The sequence below is a fragment of the Prunus dulcis genome, chromosome 4 (assembly GCF_902201215.1).
Source record: "Prunus dulcis chromosome 4, ALMONDv2, whole genome shotgun sequence".
NCBI classification, from domain to species: Eukaryota; Viridiplantae; Streptophyta; class Magnoliopsida; order Rosales; family Rosaceae; genus Prunus; species Prunus dulcis.
The window spans coordinates 3985057-4007518 of NC_047653.1; the positions used below are offsets into that span (position 1 = coordinate 3985057).

General features: G+C 38.0%; 5 protein-coding genes and 1 pseudogene across 9 annotated transcripts; 3 read left to right on the forward strand and 3 right to left on the reverse strand.

The window, feature by feature from the left end:
- Positions 1-17: 17 nt before the first annotated feature.
- Positions 18-1888, reverse strand: LOC117624246 (annotated as a pseudogene).
- Positions 1889-3585: 1697 nt separating this feature from the next.
- On the forward strand, positions 3586-4853 carry LOC117626089 (carbohydrate-binding X8 domain-containing protein-like). The gene is given in 8 exon segments (XM_034357737.1): positions 3586-3646; positions 3794-3822; positions 3891-4023; positions 4026-4124; positions 4219-4248; positions 4342-4376; positions 4499-4730; positions 4828-4853. Coding segments are annotated over 8 exon segments (645 nt in total).
- Positions 4854-5756: 903 nt separating this feature from the next.
- Positions 5757-8657, forward strand: LOC117623996 (transcription factor bHLH144). Of its 3 annotated transcripts, XM_034355092.1 has the most exons (5): positions 5758-5959; positions 6451-6595; positions 7005-7178; positions 7340-7444; positions 7645-8657. In XM_034355092.1, exon 5 carries the CDS (start codon positions 7711-7713, stop codon positions 8365-8367), a length of 657 nt encoding a protein of 218 aa, XP_034210983.1. In that variant the 5' UTR covers positions 5758-5959; positions 6451-6595; positions 7005-7178; positions 7340-7444; positions 7645-7710; the 3' UTR covers positions 8368-8657. The 3 variants fall into 3 exon arrangements, with proteins under 3 accessions (XP_034210981.1, XP_034210982.1, XP_034210983.1); XM_034355090.1 differs by having other exon boundaries at positions 5757-5959; positions 7340-8657; XM_034355091.1 differs by having other exon boundaries at positions 5757-6595; positions 7340-8657.
- Positions 8658-9416: 759 nt separating this feature from the next.
- LOC117623998 (probable beta-D-xylosidase 5) lies at positions 9417-12647 on the reverse strand. Its single transcript, XM_034355093.1, has 7 exons — positions 12153-12647; positions 11628-11933; positions 11360-11529; positions 11176-11276; positions 10738-11079; positions 10236-10646; positions 9417-10092 (listed from the first exon to the last, which is right to left on the reverse strand). The coding sequence occupies exons 1-7, from the start codon at positions 12621-12623 to the stop codon at positions 9476-9478; spliced, it is 2418 nt and encodes an 805-aa protein (XP_034210984.1). The 5' UTR covers positions 12624-12647; the 3' UTR covers positions 9417-9475.
- Positions 12648-13018: 371 nt separating this feature from the next.
- Positions 13019-14540, forward strand: LOC117623999 (mitochondrial inner membrane protease subunit 1-like). Its single transcript, XM_034355094.1, has 4 exons — positions 13019-13211; positions 13350-13574; positions 13712-13822; positions 14237-14540. The coding sequence occupies exons 1-4, from the start codon at positions 13050-13052 to the stop codon at positions 14297-14299; spliced, it is 561 nt and encodes a 186-aa protein (XP_034210985.1). The 5' UTR covers positions 13019-13049; the 3' UTR covers positions 14300-14540.
- A 2432-nt stretch (positions 14541-16972) lies between these two features.
- On the reverse strand, positions 16973-22449 carry LOC117624000 (tobamovirus multiplication protein 1-like). Of its 3 annotated transcripts, none has more exons than XM_034355096.1 (13): positions 22075-22449; positions 21271-21321; positions 20522-20555; positions 20085-20171; positions 19943-19994; positions 19012-19186; positions 18770-18865; positions 18520-18580; positions 18339-18403; positions 18083-18157; positions 17912-17987; positions 17630-17796; positions 16973-17297 (listed from the first exon to the last, which is right to left on the reverse strand). In XM_034355096.1, the coding sequence occupies exons 1-13, from the start codon at positions 22177-22179 to the stop codon at positions 17268-17270; spliced, it is 1074 nt and encodes a 357-aa protein (XP_034210987.1). In that variant the 5' UTR covers positions 22180-22449; the 3' UTR covers positions 16973-17267. The 3 variants fall into 3 exon arrangements, with proteins under 3 accessions (XP_034210987.1, XP_034210986.1, XP_034210988.1); XM_034355095.1 differs by having other exon boundaries at positions 16973-17309; XM_034355097.1 differs by having other exon boundaries at positions 16973-17396.
- Between the last annotated feature and the right edge of the window lie 13 nt (positions 22450-22462).

Here is a 22462-nt window from a genome sequence, read left to right on the forward strand (position 1 = left end):
CTATGGCTAATGTCTTAATGAAAAATTGACCTACAATAACCCTCATAGTTAATCATAGTCCAATTTCCTGTAAGCTTCTACAATCTGCCTGTAGTGTACAGAAAGTGCTTGCTCTATGAACCCTTCTTAGTTTTATAAGCCGCAGCATTGGAATTTCCTTCTTGATTTGATATAAAACTGAGCCATTGATCTCCATCTTCACTTTTATGCTGAGGCTGCAAGCCTTGTGTGCGGCGCTACCATAGAAATGGTTACAAGCCATGATTCTGCCAATGTCTTTAACTTAACATTCAAGGCCAAACACACGTACAATAATTTATGTATGTATATATATTTTTAAAATCATTAGAAAACATTATATAAGCTACTCATACGTAGAAAAGAAAATAACATTATACAGCTGAATTGAAATAAAATTTCAAACCTCTATACATAATCAGGAGATTTGGACGTCATCATGATCAAGGCTATAGCCTTTTGAAAGTGAGAACCTATCATCTCAGGTGAAACATTTTAAGTCACGTATATTTGTCCTACAGAACTTTATAATCTTAGTCGCTTATGTATGTTCCCGTAGAAGCCTCTGCTTTTCATCTGCTACGAGTATGTACACCTGCAATGAGAGAGAGAGAGAGAGAGAGAGAGAGAGAGAGAGAATTAATATATATATATATATATATGTTGACAGATTTTCTTCTCATTAGTCATTGACTCATTGCTGAGAGAATTATCTCAGATGAAAATGGAAGTATATTAAGCTCCATTATACTTACAGAGTTAAAGTTGAAATTAGAGCTCTATGTATGCAAAACATTACACTGGTACAGGATCTTGTTCGAGGATTTCCTTTCCTATAATTCCATCTTTCAAAGTTTTAAAGTAAACATTGTAGTCCTTCTCGGGGGGTGGTTTTTGACGGTCCACTGTAAATGGCTCACTAAATGGCACAACACTTTTAACCTGCAAATGAGTTTATAAGCATCTCAGAATCTGCAAAAGCTTTTAACTTCCAAAAATAGCAAATTACAGCCTCAGCACACAATTAAGGGACATAAGTCGGGCTGTGACCTCAAATGTCTTGACCTGCGTAGGGGCTTTCCAACGCAGCAACACAAATCTGGGCAACCTCCTCTCTTGATATCTTACCCTGCATATATCTAAATACTATAAATCATAACATTCAGATATTATTACTATTATAAGGGAAAGAAAGAGCAATACATGTCATCACAGGCATACAACAAAGAGAGAATAGTGGTCTTCTATTTGATTATATACCGTTATATTGTCTCCTTGGTCGAAAATGAGATCTGCTCCGGCAAGCTCCTCAGTTAATGCACAAGGCCTCACAATTGTATATGGGATTCCACTTTCCCATATTAAATCCTCCCCCTGCTCCAAAACTTATCAATGTACAAAATCGAAAGAGCTAAATCCAACACAGAAAAAGAAAAAGAAAAAGAACAGAAAAGAGCTAAGAAGTGGTATTTTGATACACTGATTATATATAAAAATATCAAACAGCTTGCACTGAATTAGTATGAAACCTTCAACTTGAATGTCAGGATAAAATCCTATTCCTTGTTTAAGTGAACAGCAGGAGCTTGTTTACTTAGATCAAGTTCAGGCCTGTCAGGTCGGGTAACTCCTGCAGAACCTAAGTGTACGAACCTACACGGAACACAAGCAAAGAGATTCTTTAAACACTAAAACAGAAAGTGCACCTAGCAGATCAATTATGTTTAGTCATAAGAAGACAATCCAACAAAATGAAAAGAATGTGAAACCTGGGAGTAATAGGCTCTTTTAGATATGCTCGTATGCTTGATAATGGGAGCTTAAATTCCCCTTCCACAAAAGTAGGATTCAGTTTCCCATCAATAAACATAAAAGAAAATGAAGTGAAAGAATGGACTAAAAGAAAGTGGCTGCAGAAATGTGCCTGCAATGACACAATATTGCTGGGGTAAGAAGGTGGTACATCTGATACAGTTCTTGCTCGAAATATCGGCTTCAAAGAAGAATCGCTAGGCAGTAGGCTTGAAGAACAAAAGAAAAGTACCAGACCCACCCTGGCACCCAGACCCGCCTAGCACCACCTAGACCCGCCTAGCGCCCCCCAGACACGTCTAGCACCGCCCAGACCCGTCCTAGGGCCGCCCAGACCCTCCTAGAGCAGCCCAGACCCATTTTTTAAGTCATGTAGATTTGTCCTACAGAACTTTATAATCTTGGTCACTTACGTATGTTCCTGTAGAAGCCTCTTCTTTTCATCTGCTACGAGTATATATACACCTGCAATGAGAGAGAGAGAGAGAGAGAGAGAGAGAATTAATATATGTTGACAGATTTTCTTCTCATTTCTTGCCGCCCCTTCTAACTACTTTAAACCCTTACTGCACAGCAGCCTCCTCCGCCCACCCAAAACCCATCGCATCACCATCCCTCCTCCCCACCCTCTCACACTTAGCATAAAACTGCTCTCTCTCTCTCTCTCTCTCTCTCTCTCTCTCTCGCGTATGTGCAGTGCAGCCATATGTTTCCTACATGTGTGTGGTGTGAGTGCAATTTTGTGATTTGCCATATTCGTGGACTCATCTGGCCTTTTATAATTTTGAAGGAAGGTTTTAATAGCAAATAGTGTAGCCGGGTGGCTGTACTCTCCTCGCGTATTTTCTAAAATTAGTATCGCCGCCCGGCTATACTTGTTTTCACACGTGGGCTCTTTGGCTAGGCGGGTGCCCTTTTTAATTTATAAACAGTATAGCCGCGCGGCTATACCCAGTTTTATCTTCTTTTTTTCCCAAAATAGTATAGCCGTCGGCTATACCCGGCTTTACGCAAGTATTTTTATTTTTATTTTTATTTTTTATATATTTTTAATGATCAAAACTACTCTTATCAGTGCCTAAGCTTCCTACCATCAATTTCTCCATTGAAGTGTTCATGATCATGTGTTGCAGGTTTTGGTGATTGCATCTATGTCTGAGTCTGACCAAAAGGAAAATGGTATTTGAATTTACTACCCGTTGTGGGGATTGTAGTCTAGAATTATTATGATAAAAACCAAGTTGATCGTTCTGTAAGAATACAAATCTAATTCTAATGCAAGAAACCTCAACTGGTGCAACAGAAAAAGGGAAAAGTTAGATGTCAAAAAGGAAGAAAAGTTTGGATGTCTTCACATCTCTTTCCACCAACTCTAAAAGGTTGACAGTTACAACCTTCTAAAAAAAAATCAATGGAGAACTCTGACCAAAGAAAGCTCAAGCCCAGGCAAAGAAAAGTGTTACTGTTTAACTTGAATTTGGAATTATATGATATGGAAGACTGGAATTAATTGAACCTTGGTTGTAAGTTATAACCAAACCAAAGAAGCTGAGGCAAGCAATTTATTGTGTGTAACAGGTACAAATGCCAGCCTATATACAATCTGACTGTAACGGAGCATATCAGATTGTTACTCAGTTGTTCTTGCATGATCATTATGTGTCCTCCTCTGCAGCACTGCTACAAATATCCCATCTTCCTCTTCATGAATTAGTCAACCATAGAAATTAGACTACTTTGTATAACATAACAGCAATGGCTAAGCTAGCTCTGCCAGGTCCTGTTATTTCTCTCCTGCTTCTGTTCTTCTTCTCGGGTAAGGTGCAAAGTTGATGTTTTTTTTTTTCAACAACTCTATAGAGCATTCCACATTGTTGTAATTTCTTTCCCTGCTCTCTCTCTCTCTCTCTCTCTCTCTCTACATTTTCACCTATGTTCATCCATGGCTTTTTTTTTTTTGCAGGGGAGATTTCGATGTTGGTGAATGGACAGGTAAGAATTAAAAAGAACAATTCTTAAATGAATTAGCAATTAATTTACATATATACATGGTGTTGTAGAAAGCTTGGTGTGTGGCAAAGCCTGCAGCACCACAACATGCACTGCAGTCAGCTCTGGACTATGCCTGTAACTATGCGGATTGCAGCCCTACAAAGAAAGGAGGTTCTTGCTATGACCCGGATAGGCCAGTGCACCAGCCTCATTTGCCATGAATGCTTACTACCAGAAGATGGGAAGAAACCAATGGAATTGTCATTTGAACAATACTAGTCTCATTTCCTTGGCAGATCCAAGTAGGCCTTCAATTTCATAATAATAATTTGTTTCAAAAGTTCAGACTTTCTTTTTCAGTAAATTAAACATTTTGGTTCTATACCATTTTTGCAGGTTACAATCCCTGCTGCCAATTTGTGAGTGGTATGTGTCTATAACTATAATGAGTTTTGCACATTTTCATATGCAGAAATATTTGTATAACTTTACTTTCACTTTCCCTTTTGAAATTTGCAGGAGGATCTGGACCTCCACTGCCACAGGAAAAGGAGGCAACTCAAATCCAAACAGTATAATTTAAACCAAGATTTCAAATCATCTTAATTATATCAAAATCATTTCAAATGCTTAATTAAACTTAATTAATTACTATTATGCTGTGTTGGGTTTGCAGGATACTTGGTGTGTGCCTAAGCCAGGAACCCCAGACTCTGCATTACAGAACATCATAAACTTCACTTGTGGAATATTAAAAGAATGCAGTGAAATACAAGAACATGGTTCATGCTACTTTCCAAATACCCTCATAAACCATGCCTCATTTGCCATGAATCTTTACTCTAAGACCGATGGACGCTACAATTGTGATTTCAATGGCGTTGGCCTTATCGTTGTCGCTAATCCAAGTAAGCCAATTTGTTTGATATAATACACTGCAAAATCTTATGTTTTCTTAACATGAATTTAGCAAACAAAGTGTGCTTATTCTTGCATATGTTGCAGGTTTTGGTGATTGTATCTATGTCTGAGTCTGCCCAAAAGGAAAATGGAAAATGGAAAATGGAAACTGTAATTTGATGAGGCATCAGAATAATAAGTTTACCCCATTGAGACGCCTTGGCTTTATTTAACCCACGAAATAACAATAATTAGTTTATGCAATTAAATCACAACCACGCTTCCACTAAATAAAATATTGAGTACTCAATGAACTCGTTTTATTCTAGAAATTAGAGATGATTTTTAAAGTTTAATATGTTGGTCATTTCTCTTGAGTTGTATCCGACCATTGTTTTTCTCTGTGGGCAAAGTGTGATACAAAGAATATATATATATATATATATAGGCCTTGCCACTTTTGTCAATTCATGGAAGGAGTGGGTATGTGGTTAGAATTTCTTGGCACTTGGCAGCCAATAATCTTTTGCCACCAATTCACAATTTGACACATCCATCACCATCTTCTTTATCTCGTTTTGTCATGCACCTTTGGGAGGGGGTCGTATTTTACATATTAAAATTCATATAAATAACCATCTGTAACGAACAGATAAAAAGGGAGATCCATGGTAAAGTAGATGGGTGCGGTTGCAGAGGATAAAAGCTCAGTAAAAGCAAAATTATGGAAAGCATAATTGAACGGAAGGAGATTAGAAGGGTAATAAATAAAGGTGAGTGTGAATGGCGAGGCTTTCACACGAGGAGGATGAGGAGAGGAGGAGTCATTTCCACGATACGCATTCGTCAAACCCCGTGAAGGGCCCCACAATGTCCCCCTTGCACGCGTGCTTCATCCGACGGTCATCATTGCATCCGCAATAGACGGAAAGCATTTCCAAGGCCCCCAATCCGACGGCTCCCACGCTCCGTGTTTGACTCCTCACTGTCTCAGTCCCTGAACGCATCCCAACGAAACCCCAAAATTAAATACCACCACTCCCAAACACGCCCTCCCCATCTCTCTCTCTCTCTCTCTCTCTCTCGCTAGAAGCAAGCAGTAGTGGTAGATCTTGTTTAGCAGCGCAAATCTAGGGAATTTTTATCTCAGAAAAACGTACTAAAATACGAAATCTGAAATCTGATCCTCTGTAATCGTTAACCTGGATTTGTTCTGCTATCTTCTCCTTCAACCTAGGTTTTGCTCTTAAATTTGTCATCTTTTTGTTTTGGGTTTTGTATTTTTTTTGTTGGTTTATCTCAAGGGGGCTTGAAGTTTGATTTATTTGTTGTTCTGAGGTGTTTCTTGTTGCTTTCTTGGACGATTATATATAAAATGAAGGGTTTTGTCTGTTTTGGTCACATGAATTAGGGTTTTGAATTGGAACTTTTGTTGTAGTCATTTTTAATATTGTGGATTCGGTGTGTTCTGAGTTGTGAGGTATGGGATAATTTTAATTTGATTTAATCAGGCTCAGTTTAGTGATGAGCTTTGCTTTGGTAGACCCGCAAAATGAAATTATGTTCATTGCTAATTTTGATTTGTTTTCTTCGTACTTTCCTCATTAGCCAAACTGGGTTTCTTTGTGTGAGTGCTTATTCTGCAAAAAGTGACTTCTTTCAAAGACATCAATGTTGGATAAGATTCATTCGACTAACTTTGGAAATATTTTCCTTTTATTTTTGCAGTGGAATTTTGGGACCATTTACTATTGACTTGGTATTGAAGAAGTAAAATCAAGATGCCGTGGACGTCTTCTTTTGTGAATTACAGCAGGAACTGTGTTCGATTAGTGGTGTTCTTCCGCGTCATACTGTAGTTTCATTCATTTTGGTGAGATTATACTATCGCTATATTGCTGTCTTTTGTTCTTCATTTCCTTCACTTGTTAGCTTGGCCTAAGTTTAAGAAATTAGTTTAAGAAATTGGTGTAAAAATTGAAACTTGATGGCCCAATTAGCTCCAGCATTTCCTTTTTCCTCTTTGTGCGTGCTTCCAAGACTTTTAAAGGAAAAATATAACTGCTTGGTTTTCTTAGGTGTTTCTTTTAATTGTTTGGTTATCATAGAACAAAAACAGATTAACTGAAGTAGTTTTCTTTAGATAAATAATGTTTTAAATTTTGGGACAAAATGATGTTTCTATACTTCTTATCAAATGTAGCATTTGTTATATAGTTCTGTGTCTCGTTGCTCTTTCAGTCTCCATTCTAACAAATTTGTTTGAGGGTTTACTGCTGCAGGTGAAACTCTTTGGTTTTTGAAGTTCTTTTATTTGGGGATCTTAAAAGGTGGTTGCAGGAGTGAGAATGAACATTGGGGTAACCTTTAAGAGATATCGAGCTATTAAGGAAGTTGGGAAGATTATAATGAGTGTTGGGGTTATTGCCTACTACCAACTGATGCAAGTTTGTCAGGTACATCTGATCTTCTCGTTTCCATTCAGCCATGCTATGCTATTGTTTATCTTCTTTCAGCTTCAGTTGATTTCAATAAAATGTGCTTTAGCATGCTTGATTGTACCACTCTGAAGATATTAAAAACTAGTTTGTTGATATTCTTCTATTTGCTCTTACAGGCTGAATACTTCCGTCAGTTGCTTAAACCTGTTACGTAGTATAGTTTCACAAACCCTCTGGACTCTGGGATTTGGGATAAACTGGACCTCCGGCTGTATTCATACGTAAGAAGGCAGTTGTATTGATTCTGGTTGCTTTTGATTGAGAATAGGCAGCTCTCCTGTACCAGAATGGCGATAACTTGATTTTCATAACAGTCCTTGTAGTATTTTGCAAACGTTCATCCAGTCAAAAGTCAAAGAATCTTAGACTTTAGGTGAATCTCTGTCTATTCAGCTTTAACTACTTAGGATTTCTGATGCAGAGGGACCAACAGTTTGACCCCAACAAGGCAGCTCCCCACTTTGCAAATCAAGTGGGTAATAATTACATGCATATTCCAGTTGCATCTGCGCGTGGGGCAGTTTTACCTCATGAGGCAAAGCACATCAAACCTTTCCATGGTGTTGAATTTCAAACCTCTGACATTTGCCCGAAGAATTTCATTATCTTCGACCAGACTGATCATCGAAGTCAGATAATGTTCAATCCAGCAATTGCCCACAAAATTACTGGTCCTGCCTTTAACATCTGTGCAGCTTACATCCAAGACAATCTGGGATTGAACGAGGGAAATAATGAGGATAGAGAAACATCCTCTTCTCTGAAGGAGGACTCAGATGATATTGATGCATTGTTGAGCTTGGAAGAGGAAGAGCTGGAAGAATATGACGAGGAAGAGGTCAGTACAGCACGAACTCATGGAAATTATGGGAGCATGTCCCCTGATTCTTGCTCCAATTATGGTTTGAAAACCAAGAAGAATAGGCAATGCTCTTCACTTGGAAAATCTTCTGGCATTGGTAGCAGCAGCTGCAACAGTGAAAGGAAGCGACAGAAAATGAAGAAGATGGTGAGGGTGCTGAGAGGGATTGTACCTGGCGGGAATGAAATGAACACTGTCGATGTTCTAGATGAAGCTGTGCAATACTTGAAGTCTCTCAAGGTTGAACTGCAGAACCTTGGAGTTGAGAATTTGAATGACTAAGCTTGATCTTGAGCTATGGTGCCAATAGTTATCCCTGATATTTGGTACTCATATTGGACCACTAAATGTAATGGATGTGGTGTCTCTCTGAATATGATTATGGAGCTGTCTGGTGTGGCTCCTTGAAGTTGTATTCTAATCTTCTCTTTGATTTGTAGTATGACTACTCAGTTTCTTGTTTTCAGTTAATTTTGTATGGCAAGTTGCCGCTATCGACTGCTATACAACTATGTGACTTTTTTCTCCAGCCTCGGGTTGGTTAATAAATCAATTTCCTTATGTTAGCTATATTTGATGTTTTCATTCTTGCTTATAATGTCACTGTTTTTCCCCCCATCCATATCCACATTCATCTGTTTGAAATCCAGAGACACGAGCATGCATCATAGTGCATTATTGTATCTCCTCCCGTTCGAGCCAATAGGCTGTCATGATTGTGGAACACTTGTATTTGGTGCTAGCTTCAGTTATCTCTCTTTTCTTTAAAGGGTTAGATGGCCACTGCTTGCCTTTTGTGAGCATGACTTGCCCGGATCTGTGTCACTATCTTCGGCTATTTTAATGTAAAAATACCCTAATGTATGCTTTTCGTTATCTTTTAGATGCTGGAATTGTAGGGACATGGATGGATGGCGCTATTGCGCCCTCCCCATTCGTATATTGAAAGCCCCAATAGGCTGTGGCTATAGTGGCGCACCATTGGAGACTTTTTTCCACTAAACTAAAACCCATTTTCTTGCTTGCTCATGTTTTGTGCCTTTTGGCCCCACTCTGAAATCAGTTTTGTCAAGTTGGGGACGATGGCAGTGCTCATGTTTTCTGGTCATTTTTCGGTTTGCTTTTGCCCATCCATCTATTTACTTTATCTCCTTTTGAAAATTTGAAATTTTTGAAAAGAACCCTTACCTAATTTTGAGTTCATGTTTCCTTGGACCTTACATTCGAATACAAGTGATTCTCAGTTTGAGTTGGATTTTGATGTGTAATAATTCATCATAACAAAAATGAGCAGAAAGAGTTCTTTATTATTAATTGATCATCTGGGCCTACTGTATACAAAGTGAGAATAGAAGAGAAAGATTAACAACAAATTAACTACCACTTCAGTCTACTTGGTCTCAAGGTTGATTTGAAGAGGGAATGAGAGCCCATGATCATCTCCAACCATGATGGTGTGCATGCCTGATGGTAAAAGCTTGTAAGCAGTGTAATCAACAATCCCCAAGGCCTTGGGAACACTAAACACAAAATAAACCTCCTTGCTTTGTCCAGCTTTCACAAACACCCTCTCAAATCCAATCATCTGCTTACCATGTGTGCCTACAATACCATCTGGGGGCTTTGAGTAAACAAACACCACCTCACTTCCATCCCTTTTACCCACATTTTTCACTTCAACCTTAACCGAAAAATCATGTTCGTAATACAAGTCATCTACAAGGACTGCAGGGCAAGGTGGCTTGGATGCTTCATCCTCATACTTAATGTTACGGCAATGTTGCGTGTTATTCAACAAAATATCCATTGATCTATCTGCAGCTTTTAGAATGTAGTTGAACTGTGTGTAGCTAAGGCCATAGCCAAATTGGTAGACTGTGGAGCCATTGAAGAATTTGTAGGTACGACCGGGATAGCCTAGACTATCGATCGGCCTCAATGGCATGGATGTCATGGGTAGCATGTCCACATAATTAGCTTCATACCATGTAAGAGGTAATCTTCCTCCTGTAAAATAGTAAACATATATATAGGATGTTAGACCACGTTAGCTGACCACGTGACAAAATTATCAAATGTTTGTTAAGATATTAACAGTCACGTCATGTGGTCTAAATTTATGTTTTTGTTACCATTTTTGGTGTACTTACCAGGATTGTGATGTCCGAAAACAATATCTGCAATGGCGCGGCCACCTTCCTCTCCAGGGTACCCAGCCCACAAGATGGCTTTGATTTTATCATTTTGTTTGGCAAAACTGATATCGACGCAACCGGCAGACATTACCACAAGGATGACTGGACCCTTTGAGACTTGAGCAACTTGGTTGATAAGTTGAGTTTGGTAACCAGGAAGAAGGAGGTCCACTCTGTCCAAGCCCTCTGCCTCAACTGATAAGTCCAATCCCACCACAAGTATTGTTGCATCAGCTTTCTTTGCGGCTGTCATGGCAGGGAATATCAAGCTCTCATTTTGACATGCAACATCACATCCCACTTCATACTTCACTTCTCCATAGGATTTGAAAGCATCAATAGGTGATGTGTATTGACAAGGAACACCTACAAATAAATTGGAAGTGTGTAATGTTGATTTAGTACCTACATAATGTAAAGAGTAATGCTACATGTAGCACAATTATATCGTCAATACCTGCATAATTTCCAATCATAACTTTGGTAGCATTGGCATGAGGCCCGACGACGGCTAGTGTTTTGATTTTAGCAGAGTTCAAAGGCAAAGTTTCATTGACATTCTTCAATAAGACCAGTCCTTCTCTAGCTGCTTCTGTTGCCAATTCAATATGTTCTTTGGTGCATATGTCCTTCTTGCCAAGGGATTTAAAAGTAGGGCTTCCATCAAAGTACCCTAACCTCATAAGCACAACATAAAGGTAGTTGAGTGCCCTATCTATGTCTCCCACATTCACCTTTCCTTGTTCCACGGCAGTTTGGGTGAAATTGGGGTAGTAGACTCCACAGTCCAAATCCAATCCTATATTAATTAACATGGAACTTAATTTAATTGAGTTATATTTATAACTGAAAACTCAAACAATTAAAGAATTAACTTGACAAGCCAGGGACTAGCCTGCTTTAAATGCTTGTGCAACAGCATCCTCTTTAGTGTCATCAAGAAATTTGTGGTCATCCACCATTACGTCGATAGAATCACAATCGGAGACTATATATCTGCAAGACAACAAAAACAAAAGGAACCAGTTAAATCCATGCACAGGAAGAGCAATCTAGCTAGGGTTAATTAATTAAGTTACCCATGAAGCCCCCAGTCTCCTCTAATGGTGTCTCTCAAAAGCTTTGGATCAGCACAGGTGGGTATGCCATTGACTCTGTTATAAGAGCACATTACACTGCTAACATCACCCTCTTTAACACACATCTCAAAGGGTCTAAGGAAAGTTTCCACCATATCTTGCTCTGTCACCTTTTCGGCCGAAAAGAACAACAACAACAACAACAAAAAAAACATTAAAGAAGCTTAAATCATCAAATTAGCTCTTGAAGAAATTAATCAAAACTCACCCTTGCGTCGAAATGGAGACGATCAACCCCAAGCCAGTTGTCAACATCATAGGCTGCATAATGCTTGCAGCATGAGGAAACTTTGAGAGGCCTAAGGTTTAAATCTGTGACGTTCTCTGTGCCCTCAACATCCTGCAAGCCTCTGACGTAATTAGTAGCATAAGCGCCGACAACATAAGGATCTTCCCCAGGTGTCTCTATGATTCTTCCCCACCTCGGATCCCTCACTACGTTAATGTTAGGACTCCAAAATGTTAACCCAGCTCTTCCTACATTGTACATAGCTCTTGCTTCTGTTGAAACAGCCTGAAATGGACAAACAATCAATGTGTGCGGTTTCTTTTTGTTTGCTTTTTAATTATCATAGTTTTGCTGATAATTAATGTTACCTTCTCCATCTTAACCAATAATAAGACAAAAAACATTATCTTCTCCAACCAACATAGAAGAAAAACGTAGGCAAATCCTTTTTTTTTTTCTTCTTCAAAGATAATGCAGTATAAGCATACATGCAGCTAGCTATACCTGGCCAATGGTTTTCCACAAGGACTGATTAAACGACGCAGCTGTAAGAATAACCGGAGGGAAGCTCGTTGCACCCGGAACCACGTCATCAAAATAAGCCCCCGGACCAACATTGGACACACCATGGAGTGCTTCAGACCACCACTCATACTTAGGCAATCCTAGCCTAGGCACCCCGTATGCACCGTCACCAAGCTGCTTCACTTTCTCCATCAATGTCATCCGGTCCACCAAGTCCTTAGCTCTAACGTCATACGGCAATTCAGAGTCACAGAAGGCAAAGGAGGATAAGTCCAGGCCAAGGCTAGAATACCATGAAGGATCACATACATAGGTGAAGTTGCTACCACCATCAATGGAGGAGGCTGCAATGTTTTTTGAGTCTAGAAGGACTCTTCTAGCAGGAGAAACAATGGCAAAGAAAGCAAGGTAGAAGAAGAAAACTAGAAAAGTAACAATATTGCTAGGCATGGTTGCTCAAGTCCTCTAGCTAGGTGAAGGTGATGATACATCACTGTGGGGAATTACCAACCAACGTATATATATTATCTACGTGGGTCCATAAATTTGTGACAATTTCCTATCTACGTGGTCAATTCTGTTTTCCATGTCAACGCTAATCTCGTCCAGTATTTTAGTTGAACTATAACACAAACTCAACGGAGAGTGAGTAGTTAGTAAATTCCCTTTTGACTCCCTTGATTGAAGTATTGACTTCGTCCAGATTTTATCCACACAATTTACAAACACATGAGACATGATGGCCCATTAGAAGTTCAACATGGGCTGATTCTAAAGCCCAAAACGAAAAGCTCAAAAACGCACTGAAATACAAGACCCGACTCTCTCACTCTCTCACTCTCTCACTCTCTCTCTCTTCAGCCTTCTGTTCTGTATATGCTCTGTACTCTCTCCATGGCGTCCAGATACATAAGGGAGTTTTTGGCTTCGGAGGCATTTAAAAACGCAGGGAGAGAAGTAAGCGACGTCGTTCCACGACTGGTGAAGTTTCTCTGCTGCCTCCAAGTCACCAAGACTCACCTTTTCACTGTCACTCTGGTAAGTTCTAATCACTGAACCACTCTCTCATTCTCAGACAATTCTCCTGGTTTTTTTCTTTTTTTCTTTTTTTGGATTTGAATTCAATGAGCTTAATGAGCAGAGAGAAATGAATGGGTTGTGATTCCATGTATGCAGTCCTACGGTCCCAGCATGCTCCCCACCCTCGGCCTGGCCGGAAATTTGTGCTTGGCTGAACGCATCTCGACCCGGTTCGAAAAACTGGGTGTTGGGGACATTGTCCTCGTACAGTCCCCTGAGGTTCCTTGGAAGTTCATGACCAAGCGCTTGAAAGCCATGGAAGGCCAGTCTGTTACATATTTTGTCAACCCTAAAAACAGTGACAAGTCTGAGACTATTGTGGTATGTCAATGTTCCAGTTCAAGCTTGTAGTGTTGGTTTTGTATGGGTTTTGGTTTTTTTGTTTTGAATGTTGGTGTTTTTGTTTTTTGGGATTTTGGATATTATGTTGTTGTTGTTGTTGTTGTTGGTGCTACTAGGTTCCGAAGGGGCATGTTTGGATAGAGGGAGACAACATCTATGAGTCAAATGATTCAAGAAAATTTGGGCCTGTTCCTTATGGACTTCTTCAAGGCAGAGTCTTTTGGAGGGTGAGAATCTTTTCTTCTTGCAGCTCAATTTGAATCATTTGCGTATACATCGTTTTACATTGGTTTTAGATTGACTTGCTAAGCATAATTGAACACATCTATGTTGGTTTTCAAGTGGAATTGTTAAAAGGATGCCTTTGAATTTATGAGTGGTATGATTTGGGGAAAAATGTATGGTGTGGAGCTTCAATAAAAGTTCAAATTGTAATGAAGTTGTGGTAAAAATTTGCAAGCGTTGAGATACACATAAGTGATTGCTGTCACCTTACTCCCAAGGAAGATTGAAAATATGTATTTTACTGGTCGTACTGAAGTCTGACGGATGTGAACAATGAACTGTCTTTTGGTATTTCTATTTTCTACTACTAGAAAGAATACTAAGATTTCTTATCTTTGATCATTTTTTGTCATTAGATATGGCCACCTAAAGATTTTGGATCGTTGGCGCAAAACAAAGGGAAGGATTCTGTCTCATGAAGTACACTTATTGAGCATGCACATGGTTAGTGCCTCATATGTAATGTAATTACAGAATCTTGTTTTGAAGCTGCTGTTTATAGGGAATATAGAAGCTTGTTTGTAGAATGATCTTTTTCTATCAAGAAAAGTGGTTTAATTGTGATACTTTCATGTGCATGGCTATTAAAACCTGTATTCTTCAAGTATTATAAATGGTTGAGTAATGGGCATCTTCTAATACCCCTGCTCTTTCTGTCAAGATGTTAGCTCGTTTCTTTTTCATGTTCATAGGGCCACTTATTTTCCTGTTGAATCTGCAGTCAGTTAGTTTCTGCATAAATAGTTGATGTGAAGTTTTACAAGATAGTCTTAGCAAAGAGCAGAGAGAAAGAGAGACCTTTCCAGTTAAGGGCGCGACAATATTGATAGTTCACGGACATTTTGAACCACATTTGAGTTATTGCCATTGAATTTTTCTTTTCTGGAGAAAAATATCTTGTGAGATTATACTGCCCAGAACTGCATTTAGATCATTGTCATAATACTCCCCAAAGAAAGTTGTGAGATTAATTACACTGCCCAGAACTGCATTTTACCTGAGCAAGGCTAAAATCCTTCCCCCCCCTGCTTTCCTTCCTTTCTCAGCTTTCCTCCCCGTCTTTTGTACTCATATGCTTCAACGAGCATCAGTGTGTATACAAAACAAGCTTTAGATGCAAGAAATATAGCTGCAACAATGTGTCCGTACTGTTAGAAAATCCGGACATCCGGATAAGAGAAGAACTATGTAATATAGTATTTTACAATAATATAGTACTGTGATTTATGACGCAAATTGCAGATTAATTAGTAAGTAGAATACAAGATATGGGGTTTGTCTCTTATCCATTACCTAGTGTAACAAAAGCCAGCACCATCTTCTTCAAATGTGAAAGGAGCTCTTATGTGGATAGATTCTTCAAGAGGTCAAAAATTTACTGACTGGTTAAACGACTGCAGCGGCTTTCTGTGTACTTTGTTATATTCAAATTGAACTTTCTATTGAATATAATTCCCCACTCAGTCAAGATCACTGAAGATAGTACTTCATCAATAGAATTCAGAAGCCTTGTTATGATGATTCTTCAAGTTGTTTAATTTATAATGAGAGAGAGAGAGAGAGAGAGAGAGAGAGAGAGAGAGAGATGGAAATTTGGAATGAGATAGTTTTGTGCTCATGTATATTGCTCTTGATCGCTTTAAAAAAAAGGACAAAAAAAAAAAAGCAATATTATATTATTGTATAGCCCTTGATCTGCTTTCAATTCAATCACCCTAAAGGTCGCAGTAAATCATGAAGGGATTGGTTTGCTGACATGGTCTTAATGATTTTGCAGAGAAAAAGAAAGACATCTTCATTCATTCACTATATTTTCAAATAATAAATAATTATTTTTATTGCCTTTGTTGTATTTAACAATGAATCTACAAACTGCACACATGTGAATGTTTATATTGTTTAAAGGTGGGTGATTACATTACACACATTGGCCCTTACAAATCTGATGTCCCAAAGAAAGCTATCCTTGGCAGTGGTTGTGTGGTCATTTGCAAGGTTTGCGGCTGCACATGTTGTGCCAAATGTGGGTCAAGCCAAGGACGTGCAATCCTCAAGAGTTGTTCAGTATGCGAGAAGGAAGGCGAACACGAGTTATGAGTGCCCAAGCGGCGAGAAGAAATATTATCCTTCCGTTGTTTTTAAGTGCGACCCTTCCATTACAATAAAAGCTATTTGTAGGAAATGCTATGATATCCAACACTTTATTTTACAGTTTGTGAGGACGATTATTTGGAATTTGAATGGGCTTAGAGTGGTTTGGAGAAAAAGAAAGTGGTGTTTTTGTTTTACTTTTGTTGGTGCAATTGAGGGCAGTTAAAGCAATAGAGAAATGAAAGAAAATCACCCAACCCAGATAGAAATGCTTTGAGTGGTTTTCTGTTTTGCTACACCATCCATCTCTGCATAAAACTGCCCGGGAGTCCCCAACATTTGCTACAATCAGCTTCTCTCCATTGAGTAGTATTGCTGTAACAGCTGTTGATCCTCCTCTTGAACCAACTACCTTTTTCAAAATCTTACCATTTGAAGTTCTCTTGACTGCTTGTTTTAGGTTTGTCCAAAAATCAGGCTACTCATTGCATGTTGTCAAGAAGCAAATTCCGAGTTCAAAATGTAATGGAGAAGAGCATAGAGAGTAAAAACAAATTGACAGAAACTTGCTGAGAGTTTGATAAAATCTTGCGTGACTTGAGGCATTGTTTACAGAAGGAGTTGCAATCTTCATGATTCAGATTCATTGGGGCCTTTCTTGTACACGTATATTTTTATGCAGACTTCATGAGTGCGGCTTCTGGGTTAACTATGAAACTTTTTATCCGTATAAATTTAAAGCTGTTGATGTAATTGAGACATGTTTACCCAGCTCTGTCCTGCTTCACGTTTCCTATATGATCTAGGACGTGTAATTCTCATTTTTGGTTGGATCAATCATTTGACATTTGAAGGAAACTTCCCGCGCTAAGGAATTGTCTGTGAGTTCATTTTGAAATAATACGTTGTTCCATTTTTTTTATTTTTTATTTTTCTTTTGAGGAATTGCACAATAAAAAGGAATCATCTGATTCCATATATGCAGAACGAAGCAGCACATCAAAGTACTATCAAAACAGAAAAAATAAATAAATAAATAAACCCCTCAATTAGCATATTGTTGCTATGTACATCCCTAGAATGTCAAAAACATGGCAAGCGTGACTTATGGCTGTACACAAATTGCCTGTCAACGATGTAACTCAAACTCCCAATAGATCTTGTCATATCGGTGTCAGAGTTTATCCGACATAATTCTTCACTGATTCCAGCTCACTTCATAAATTGGGAGAGGAAGGACATGCTTTGCACGCAGGAACGTTAGTGAGACAGCACACTTTGCATAGAGGAGAAGTGTTATATGGGACTTGCTCTTGATATCTGCACCTGAAACCCAAACTTAACGAGCATAAACCTGAATTACTTACCTTACAAACAAAACGGAGATTTCAAACAGGTCTGTTACTGTAAAATCTAGCTACCGTACTGTAACATAGGCAACAAAGTAGAAGTGTAAATACGAAATACAGAAACAAACTTCTGTAACAACTACTTTCTTTAAAAGGAAAAAAGAAATGTAATCTTAACTCTACTCCTATATGCTTAAAGATCATATTTAGCAAGCATGGGTAAATGGGACAGAGATTGGGGATTTTTACCCACGGTTAACGGCAGTTAAACATAAATTAAAAGTATAGTTCTGATAGAGGAAGTCGAACCTGGTTCCGCAAGCTCATTGCAGTAGTCCAGCTCTGAGGATGTTGTAATGATGTGGAACCATCACTGACGAAAGTTAATGTAGTTGGTTCTTCTCGTATGTTAGCTGTTATCGAGGGTGGTAATTCTCTCACGATCCATAGTACAAATGCTGACGGTATTGATGAACCTGACAAAAACAATGTAAACATCATAAACTCAAATAATATGATTATGAATCCCTGTAGATAAAAGAACAGGATTCATTTAATTGTGAACAGGAAAAGAAAATTAGAATTACCTACCTACAAAATAATATAAAATCAGTAAAAGAGAAGTATAAACATCATTCAAACGCTGTTGATGCCAATGGTAAAGCATCTGCAAAACAGTAAGGTGAAGTTTGAGAGATATATTAAACTGACTTGGATATGTGAATAAAGCAAAGATTATATGGCTAATAATTAAGTACGTACAGGAATATCAGTTAATAGAGCCACGAAGGAGCTTGAGGCGAAACATAGAATGGAAACAACAGATAAACCTGCAACCTGTCAAGAAAAACATAAAAGCAAGTGATGGACTATAAAGCACGGAAATCTGTTTGCCAAACAAAACATTTTTTGAATGATCTGATACTTCAATGGACAGATGAATGAAATTATGTACAACATCAGATTATTGCAATCAATAAAATAAAAATATATTATATTACAGCAATAGATTAAATACCTTCCACATCTCAGAAGAAGCTCTCTCAGATCTAACGTTTCTCATTCTCAAGCATAATAGGACTCCTGAAAATCAAAGACAACGCAAAAAGTAACTTCAAGAGATCGAATGATAAGTACAGTGGGGAGTTGCACTTGAAAAATGCAAGAAAATACAAGCGTGTGAAATGATAGTTACTCACCATAACATGCTAATGCTCCTCCTAACAATAGTATTGCTATTGCAAAGAGATCTACGTATACCTGCATGATGATAAAAGTCATTGCACCAAAGCTTAACTACTTGTTAATTAGAAATAAGAATGAAGAAAAAAAGCTGCATATTTGGTTGACATTAATATTTGCTACATGCCCAAATAGGTTATTTGAAATCTCTAAATCAGCCTCAAGAAAGAGCATTCATGTACATGAAAACAAGCAAGGTTTCCATACCCGAGCCACCACTGCAGAATCAATAGGATTTTTTCCCATCCCGATCCAGATTATCACTGCACATGCCACCATTATAACAAAAACTACCACGGTAACCTGGTAGACAACTAGGGAGTTAATCAACTTTAACATTATTTCCGGAATAGATGTCTTTTAAGGAAAAAAATTACAATAATTATGAACTATATCTTATATCATATATGAGTAGACATTGAACAAAAAACTTTGAACTGTGGCAATACCAGAATTACAATTCTCTGGCGGCTTCCAATATGAACAAAACGCAGAGGAAAACAGTTTCTATGACTATCTGTTTCCAATGAATTCCGTTTGCTAAATGTCTTCTCCAACAAAGCTTCATGAAAACTCCCTTCATCCTCCTCATCCTCATCATCTGCCTGATGGCACAGGTCAACCCTAAAGGTAAAATAAAACCCCCCAGGAAAATGTCAAATATAGGTAAAAAGAAACAATCTTTTCATTAAAATTATCAAGAAAGGCAATATCAACTTTTCATACATTAAAAAAAAAACACACACACACAATAGAGACATTAGTAATCAACACCAGATCCCAACTATAACAGAATGTCCTAGGAAAAAGAAAAAACAGGACAGGAACACCACAAGTCCATCAAAGCGACATTTTTTCAAAATCCATAAGCAATGGATTTCAAAAATCACTAACAAAACAGAAACAGCAAAAATAATGAGTGATATCTTCTATATGGGAGTTGATGATCCACAACTTAGAAGTATATGGGTGCTACTTCTCAAAAAATGCTAATTTATTATCTATATACTTCTCAAGGAATCCTCATTTATTCAGCCTAACATCTAAATTTCAGTTATCCTCGTCCTATGTACAATGTAACACCATTGGTCTTATAGCCGTATTGTACTGTTATACTTCTAACTTGAGAGGTATTCTATGGTCACACAATACTCCCAATTCACTTTTTCACTTCATCCATCTTCCTCTCTAGTCCTATGGGTAACATCCACCTCAATCTCTCTGTCTTTATGAATGAAAATAACATTGTTGCTTACCCATAACATAAAAGACAGGTCGGTGTATCCAAGATAGACAAAGAAATCTAAGATCACTACACCTCTTTCAAATTTTCATGAAATCATTTCGGATTTAAAAACAGAAAGGAAATGGAAAACTTACCAGAATGATAAAAGTAGAAGAAATGCAGCAAAAAACAGAATTTTGGGTAATGCTGCAAAGCAAAATTCTTAGTGTTCAGATGCTTTGGCCAAGTTCAGAAGATAGATATATATATATCCTTTATTTGAGACGGAAAGCATACCCATGAGGCTAAAACCACAAGAGTTAGACCAACATTGCCACCCCTTGCAAGCAGCAAAAAGAGTTAATACAAAATAAACTAAGCAACCTGTCATAGACAAGATCAAATAAATTAATTCAGTTTGGATCAAGGATGTAAATATATATGCTTGTCGAAATCACAAGTTAATGGTAAAAATTATTAGTGCAGTTTGTATCATCCATTATGTATGCAAATGGCTATTTTTGTGAGTCCAAACTCATGAAGAATTGCATATAAGCACCAAAAAGCTGCTACAAAATTAGCTTTAGATATATAGAATAGCCACAAAAAGAGAGCCAAAATAGCAAGTCTCGTGATAAGCATCATACTTAAAGCCAAACATCCTTGGAAGGGAATATACAGAACTCAGATAAAGAATAGAAGGCAATAGCATATTGGGAATTGTAGATTCTTACCCAAATTAGAAGAGCCAATCAACAGATGAAAAACCTGCAGAGAAGCATTACAATGACAGCATGCTTTAGTGAGCTTCCATTTCAATTAATTGTACCATCAGTGCATAAGTGAATATGGATTCAACCAAAACTAAAGCAGGGTGCATTAAAAGCCGTCGTGCACATGTTTGATGTACCCATTCATCATTTTCCTCCCAATCTATCCATCTCTTCTATGTGAGAGACTTAAGCATAAGTTATTTGCTCTTCTGGTGGCTAATTTAATTTTCTTACCAAGTCCTTAGGAACGATTGCTATATTATATGAGACCCAACCTAAGGTGCTGCTGATTCTAAGACTCTAAATGTATTCGAGTACAGCATAATTTTCTTTAACAGTCGCTCAAAATTCTTCACATTAGGACAGATTCCTAGGAAGCCTTATGATGTCAAACTACTTAACAGGAAAAGATCAAGGACAACAAACTCAGTCCATCCATTAACCAGTCAACCAGACCCAGCACAACTAGGTTAATCCAGCCAGCTAACAAAATCTTCTAAACATTACATACATCATGCATCCACACACACACAACCATACATACATATATACATAGGTGTGTCTGTGTCTGTGTGTGTTGGTATGTATATGCATGTATTTATGTACATATCCACATACATATATAGACAAAAACACACACAAACACAAGAAGAAAAACAAATAAAATCTGAATTTGAATAAGGAATAATAAAGCATGACTCATGACTTACTTTTTGGCGAGTCCAGCCAAGTTGTGAATTCCTTGAGTGAATCCTGATTAACTGAAATAGTAAGTAAAAAAACCCTCAGAGTCATTTTAATAAAAGAACTTCATAGACATAAATCATGGACTTCGCCAGTTTTCCAAGGTTGATGTCACATCAAAGTAAACATAAACATAAGAATGAATCTTGAGGATAATAAGTTACTTCCCTGAGTCGAACTAAAACCTAAGCAACAACAAATAGGGCCACTGCCCGCTCTCAACCATACCTTCTTTCTAACAAATATAGTTTCCGGTTGGTCTAAAATTAAGACATTCACAAACATATGACGCAGTTCAGCTCAGAAGTATTAAGCTTCCCGATAGTACCAACATAGATTAACTGTTCATTAAAATGGAATAGTCCAACTGTTTCATTGTTCTCACTTCAATGCCAATCCTATAACTTTTAGATGGCGCTTAAACTAGCATAGGACAGTACCTTTCCATAAGCTCAGTATTAACTAAGCAAAACAGAATCCAATTATCAGTCCAACAATAAAATCAAATGAGAAGTAAAATTCTCAAAAACTCAGAAACATTCCAGATAAACAAAATGCCCATATCCAAAACATTCAAGCCCACAAAGTGCAACCAATCCCATTCCTCAAGCTTCATACTTTAGCACATTCCCAATGCACATTGGCTTTCCCACGATATTATCATACCAAACAAAACGTGATACTAACTTTCCAAAAAACCCAATTCGAAAATGCAAGAGCACACAAAACTGAGCACAAGAATCAAATAAAAAACAGCAGCAGAAACAAACCTGACAAAATGCAAGAACAGCTATAATGCCATCAACGAGAGCAAGACCCACATTCACACCCACCAAGACCCTTGGAAAGCAAGAGCCTTCTCTCAATTCAAACATCCTCTAAAGGCTCTTAACTCTCTGTCTGCGTTTCTCTCTCTATGTCTCTCTCTCCCCAATAACCCACCTTTTCTCTCTCTCTAAACAAAATTAAAAAAGAGACAAAACAAAGAGCTTGTCAAGCAAAAGCTTTTGGTCTGGGACTGAGAAGAAGCGTACGGACGGAGAATATGACCCTTCTCCTTGATGGTATCCTTCATGACAGATCTGTGTGCTGTTTGGTTGAATTTTATTTTATTTTTTGCGATTTTGCCCCACAACCAAACACAGCCTTCGAATTTCA